The sequence below is a fragment of the Asparagus officinalis genome, chromosome 4 (genome assembly GCF_001876935.1).
Source record: "Asparagus officinalis chromosome 4, Aspof.V1, whole genome shotgun sequence".
Taxonomy (NCBI): domain Eukaryota; kingdom Viridiplantae; phylum Streptophyta; class Magnoliopsida; order Asparagales; family Asparagaceae; genus Asparagus; species Asparagus officinalis.
Window position 1 is genome coordinate 6,996,856 of NC_033797.1, and position 7,226 is coordinate 7,004,081.

Sequence of the window (7,226 nt, forward strand, 5' to 3'; positions counted from 1 at the left end):
TGTAAGTTTGCCATTGTATATGTTACACTTAAACATAGAATATCTTGTCCAACATATTTAGAAGTTTGTACAGTGTGAGAAATTACTTTCTACAGAAAGAAGATTGTAATATGTAAGTCAAAAAAGACAAAAAAATATTTAAAGTAACTCTCAGCTATGCGTGTGCATGTCATCCATTCAACAAGATAAGTAATTTTCTAATTAATACTAGAAATTTAGCATGTGCAAATGCACGTGATATGAAATAGTTTTTGCTATTGCAATTTAATTTCATAAAGGTTTATGTGAAAAGTACTCAATATTTTCATGTAAAGAAAGAACGCATTTGATCCAAGTTGCATGAAAACGGGTACAAGTACCGGTGCGGGTGCGGATGCGGGTGGGATTACAGAACATGGCAAAATCATAAAATGTAGGGTACAGGAACACGACTACATATGCATATTGAGATTAATAATTTCTATGAGATTATTATTGTTTTTCAATTCATGTTTTACTAGAATTGGAATTCCTATTATGTTTGTCAGATTCTTTTATTAAGTTGATTACTATAAGTTCTAAGCTACTCGGTTTGAACTAGACACCCGAAACAACCCTTTAAAATCACATTTTTTAGCTGGGGTATGGGCTGAAACAATCCCGAATTATGTCTAACAAGTTTTAAGAAATGAATGTGAGCATTGTGAAGTGTAAGATATACATTCAACAAATGTCTGACAAGTGTTTTAAATTAAAACACATATCATATAATTGAGCACATGTCTGAATAATTGTATACAAATACCCAAGAAGTATCCATGAAGTTTGGGTATGAATAAGTGTCGGGTACGTGTCGAGTATGGATACGACTTTATGGTAGGACCCGGATAACATATTTGATACTCCAAAAATATGGAAAGAGAACACGTGTCTGGTGATAGTTCTTTTTCTGAAAAGAAGGTGTTCAAATTCTTCTTACATTTTTCATTATATTCATTATTCTATTAATAGAGCAGCATAGATAAATATTTATTATTATTCGAAAATAGACTTATCATCTTCTATTCATTTTACAGTCTAAAATATGAAGAATGTTTGTCCTAATTCTATAACATGGAATGTTCAGAAGAGAAAAGAAAGAGAAGAAAGGAGGAAAACTCATTTATAAAATTACCTTTTTTCCCTCTCAACTATAGTTGAAATGAGAAGATGTCCTCCAACTCTTTAATTCTTTTTCCTCGCCCCCATTATGTTTTTATACATTAGTATAGATATTGTAGTTCTTTAAAAAAAATCCTTATACTTTCTAAGTATCTTTTACTTTATCAAGTAAACAAATTTAACAAATATATGATATATCAAAATTAGGTAATTATCAGGGAACAATCACAGATTCACAAAGATATACTAAGAAAGTTACTACAATCTCCCATACGTCTTGAAATGATTTTACACATTTTTGGAACATGGAATGATATCAATGTCAGAAACCAATTATTTTTGACACTAGGGTTAAATGTGGACCTGAGATCCATAATATACTAGGGTATCAAGTACCTGGTTGAACTTCAATAGTCTCATACGACTAACAACTCCTCTTGCTTCCTGATCAAAGACATCATATCAGAACTCTTTCTTAGCATAATAATTGAGATTCAGCCAACATCATCTTTTAATAAAATGATTCAAAGGCTAACCTTGTAAGAGTAAGAATACCAATCCCCAATAAGAAGATCAAACTCGCCTTCTGGTCTTGCAAACGGAACAGGGATCACGATACGGTTGTTTACTCGGAGGGGGCCATAGCCTCCGGCTGACTTTAGGAAGTTGATGGAGGGGAAGTAGAAGAAGCTGCCAATTTGGTCTTTTACTTGAAATGCATATGTCCAGTTATTCCCAGGTTGAATTGGGCAGTTTGTTCCTGAGACTCCATCTTGCCATGAGTTCAGTCTTTGTTGAATTCCATTCCTGCATAAAAACTTTATTTTAGTTAGAAAGCTAGAGCTTCAATACAGGAAAACTCCAGTATATCTTTTAATGATTCAGTTGCCAATTTAGTTATGGAATTTTCAATGTCATATATACAATGTGTACAATGTTTCTAATCATCAAACATGAACATGAAGCTTATGATTATGAGGGAGAACATGCATATGTATCTATTACGAAACAACCCCAGGCAGGATAGATTTCACTGATTTTTTAGCAACATATGTGATTTCCAAATTGGAATTTTGAAGCCATCTGTGATACCTTTAGAAATTCAGGCAAAATATTTGAAACTTAAAACTATAAAAGAAACGACAGGGTTGAACCTAGTGTCAGTCTCAGACGCTCATCTAGGATTTTGAATGTTTGTGGCTTTAGATAGCTTACTGTGAGACCTTCTAATTTATCTTCAACTCTCTCAAGAAACTAGTCAAAAAAATTAAACCACCATAAGAAAATTTATTAAAAAAATATCACAATCTTAAGCTTTTCACTGTTTTCTCTTCTAGAAATTGTATGCAGAAGAAAATGTTAAGAGATCCTTGATTCCTCTACGAAATAAGAATACAGGAACAAGAACAAAACGTATGTCATAAGGACCTTAAGGGTATGGACTGATACTTTACTACAACACAAAAGACATGTAAAATAATTGGCAGTGTAAACACAATTGTTGAGCTTACAAAATCTTCAACAATTGTATAGGAGATATATGCAAATAAAATGAGGCGTCAGCTCATAATTAGTGTTTGGGCCCAAAACCTAATCACCTCATTGACTCAGTCTATCCGTCATTAATCAGCAGCAAAAAACCATTAACCTCGACTTTAACTAAAGGGTCATTTGCACTTCAACACCCCCAAAGTTCACCCGTCCCAAATCTCATAGCTAAATTCTATTTTGATAATTTGATCCCCAAAAGTGCAAAAAAACCGACTTTAACCTTATCCAAGAATAATATCACCACAGAACAAGTGAACGAGAAACAATATTCTTACTGAAGATCATTCGCTTGAGTTCAGGCAGCGCGAGGAACAAAAACAAAGTTTGGGTTTTGGGGTATCAAATTGTCAAAATAGGACTAAAAAGGGTGAAACTTTGGGGGTATTGAAGTGCAAATAACCCTCAATCAAATCTAGGGCTCCAGCCAAACTGACCCCATTTCGTCCAAGATATTAAACCTTAAAATCTCCCGAGCTAACAATACCCCAGTACAGGGATTTAAATAAGAATTGGGACGCGATTTTACAACAAAATCCTAAATCTTCGAATTCTGGAAACTAAAGCAGGTGATTTTCCCTAAGTGCTCAGGATTAGGGTTTCGTTGGTCTGTGTAATAAAAGTACAGATAAAGGCGTGAGCTTTACGCTGGAGTTTGAGAGATTTGAAGGGGATTGAGTTGCGGAGGATCGCTCGAACTTCTTCGAGCTTCTTCGCATTGCCGGCGACGAACGTCACTGGACGGAGCAACGAACCCGTCATCGCTTTTCGGATCACTCGCATAGCGAAATTTTCAAACCAGCCTCAAACCATGTTTTAATTTTCAAGACCAACCCTTTTTTTTTACCAAAATTGTCTCAATTTCTATCACGTCAGTTTAATTTTATTTCCTAATTAATCAGGGTTATCAACCCTAACTATTTAGGACATAAAAAATCGGATTTAAGATTTCTAATTGTGGTTTAACAACCTCCTAAACAGTTGAGGTTGCCAACCCGACTGTTTTGGAATGAGATTAAGCTGACGTGTCAAAAAGTGGATCGATTTTGTTAATAAAAAAATTAGATCGGTTTTGAAAATTAAAACATGATTTGAGGCTGTTTTGAAAATTTCTTCTTACTCGCATCTTTAATATTTTTCTTTTGTTCCTCAAGTCAGCGAGATTTCTTTTAGGCCCACCGATTCATATAAATTGTCTCAAAATTAGTCCCTACAAATATTGAAATTGTTACTAGGTCCCCCCATTCCTTATGACCTGTGTGTAAATGGTAAATGGCAAAGGACCAAATTGGATGCTTTTTTCTCTCGATAAAATTTTGAATTATTGGAAATTTACTGATTTACAGGTAGGGGGTCTACTTGGAAAAGTTGAAAAGTTCAGTGGGATTCGAGACACCCAAAGTTGAAAAGAGTTTGGTGGAATAAACACACATGGAGACTTTTCGTGAAAAAACTCCTCAAGTTCACCAAGAGTCATGTGAAATTTATCTAAATGATAACCTTAAGTTTTCACCGTTTGAAATTCTGAATAATCAAAAATTGCATTTGCGGATTTGGAAAAGAGTTTTTCTAACGGATGTCCATGTACGCTCATCAATGGATGAGAGAGAGAGATGAGTATAACCAGAGATATTGGAAAATGACTTAAGGACCCAAAATATGAGAGCAATGGAGGGGACATGTGAAGTGTCTCCTCCCTATTGCATAATAAGTTGGCTATCCCCTTCATTAATCCCATATTTTGGGTCCCGGTAGCAACACTCAGAGAAATTAGTGGAAGTTAGTAGAATATCACTTGCTATTCATTTTTTTAGTCTCTCTACATACCATGTAAAAAGCAATGGCTCATCGATATTATTAAATACGTTCACAAAGATGTTGTCGTTGGTGGTTGCGTTGATCAATGGTCCTGGAAACATTCCATTGACGGTGATAACCTGTTACACTCAAATAAAGCGCTCATCATCATATACAGCATCAATATTAAGTGAATAAATTTATAAAATGGGTAAATTTCATCTAAACCCTAATGTTTGGTCCATTTCTGAGATAACCCCTAAACTCTACAAATGTCACTGAGCCCCCTAAACTCTGTGGCCTGTCACAAAGCCCCTCAAGTATCTTCAATTTCTTCAACATACTATTGTGCAACCCCCAAACTTTTCCAGCATACTCCACAACTTTGGACACTATTTGTAGCAAAACCCAGGCTTTCAACATTATTGTAAGAATGCCCCTATGAACTCTTGATAGGATTCCGGAAAATCCCAATCCTCTGCCATTAGGAGGGCATGTTGAAGAAATTGCAAACATTTGAGGGTTTTGTGACAAGCCCCAAAACTTTAGAGGGTTTATCTCAGAACGGGCTAGACTTTAGGGGCACCATGTGAAATTTACCGAGAAAAATAAAACATACCGGCTGATCGGTGTTCGCTGGCGCGATAGTCCAATTGAATGCGACGTCCCACTCCAGAAAAATATCAGCAGCCTCGGTCGAGGATCCAAAGAGCGCAATGAATGAACAAAATATCAGAAATGAGCCACAGCGATCACCCATTTCCTCTTATGAATCCTCTTGAAATTTTGCAACAGTGTGTACTTAATGGTAGCCTTTATCTCTTCCTAGATCTTAATTAGCTGATGGAGGTTTCAAAGTTGCAAAATTTAGTTAGAAACAAGGTGAACTAGTTTGTAATTAAGCTGGTTATACTTGTATATTGCTCTTCATGTCAAATACGTTCATTGTTAATGCCGGCCTGTTGAAATGTACAAAGAGACAACAGGGGACTTGGTCCATACCGAATAAAAACTCCAATTGGTGAGTTAATGCATGGTTTCAAACTTTGGTCTTAATTATTATCTTACAAATGGAGGTTAAATCCAAGTGCGCATGGACTTAAGCGGATTTTGTTGGTTTATTAGCATTGATAACCAAATCGACAGAGGCAAAAAAAAAAGGGTGACAAGAAGCTTTGGGGCTTATAGAAACAAATTAACGATTGTTTCCACAATATTTTGAACACTACGTTTGGCAAAGGGTTAAGGAAAATGGGTTAAAGAGAAGGATTAATATACTTAGTCCATTCGATAATCTGAAGGACTAAATTATTAACCTGTTAAGTAAGTTCTATTTTAGCCATTGTGATCAGTTTTATTGTTTGAGAATAATAACGATTTTGACTATTTTCTTTATAATTAGAAGGATCAACTCTTAATCCTTCTAAATAAGAGTATTAGTAAACCCCTCATTTTGAGGGGTTAACTCATTTTAATCCCTCCAGAGAGGTTAGCTTAACTATTCTATATTTTTTATGTTTGGCAATTTTGTTAGGATATGTGAAGCCTAACTATCAGACCTGCCTTATACTTCAGAATGAAGAGGAACAAAGTGGAACAGGAGGAACAGGATCGACGACGACGAAGTTCAAGCAAAACGACGAAGGGTGCATTTTGACTGGGTTGGGGTCGACCGCGCATGGCGCGGCGGTCGACCGCCGAGCATCGCGGTCGACCGGATGTGGTGCGGCGGTCGACCGGAGTCGGATTTTGGCCCAGATTCGAATTTTGACCTGTTTTGATCTGTTTCCTTCTTTAGTTATTTAACCCTTAAGTCTATAAAAGGGTTGATTAGGGCATGATGTAAAAGAGACGAAAATAGTAAAATTTTCTCCTGCGGCGGCCGTGGACGTAGTTTCTCACATTGAGAAGCGAACCACGTAAATCTTGTGTATTTGTGATTGATTAAATTCTCTCTTCTCTCCTAAATCTCTATTTCCAAATCGTATCAGGGGGTTGTGCATCCTCAACAAGTGGTATCAGAGCGACCAGGTTCGGCGCGAGCGATTTGAGGTCAGAGACATGGGATCTAAGAAGGAAACATCCAAGATTGAGAAGTTTGATGGAACAAACTTCGGGGGGTTCTGGAAGATACAGATGGAAGACTACCTCTATCAGAAGGATTTATACCTACCATTGGGAGAGAAGCCGACGGATATGAAGTATACCTACCATTGGGAGAGAAGCCGACGGATATGAAGGATGCGGATTGGAAGCTATTGGATCGAAAGGTCCTTGGAGCGATTAGGTTGACCTTGTCTAAATCAGTAGCGTTCAACATCAAGAATCAGAATACGACGGCAGCGTTCAACATCAAGAATCAGAATACGACGGCGGATCTCATGGCGGCGTTGTCCAGTATGTATGAGCATCCCTCTGCGGCGAATAAGGTATATCTCATTAAAAAGCTGTTTAATTTGAGAATGTCCGAGAGCCAAAAATTCAAGGAACACCTGAACGAGTTTAACGAGATCACGGAACAACTAAACTCGGTCAATATTCAGTTTGATGATGAAATCCAAGCCCTCTTGATACTTAGTCAATTACCTGACAGTTGGAAGGGTACCGTTATCTCGATTAGCGGATCATGTGGCAAATCAAAATTGAAGTTTTCAGAAGTGGTGGACATGATTATGACTGAGGAGATTAGAAGACAAGAGGAAGGGATTTCTAATTCAGGGTCGGCGTTGAATCTTGAGAGC

General features: G+C 36.9%; 1 protein-coding gene and 1 pseudogene across 1 annotated transcript; both read right to left on the minus strand.

Annotated features, from left to right (window-relative positions):
- Positions 1-1,561, minus strand: part of LOC109836493 — a 5,874-nt pseudogene extending 4,313 nt beyond the window's left edge.
- LOC109838131 (monocopper oxidase-like protein SKS1) lies at positions 1,567-5,245 on the minus strand (the record flags this gene model as incomplete). The annotated part of the gene is made up of 4 exons (XM_020406599.1): positions 5,105-5,245; positions 4,516-4,625; positions 1,677-1,947; positions 1,567-1,584 (listed from the first exon to the last, which is right to left on the minus strand). Coding segments are annotated over exons 1-4 (540 nt in total), but the record flags the coding sequence as incomplete, so codon positions are not given.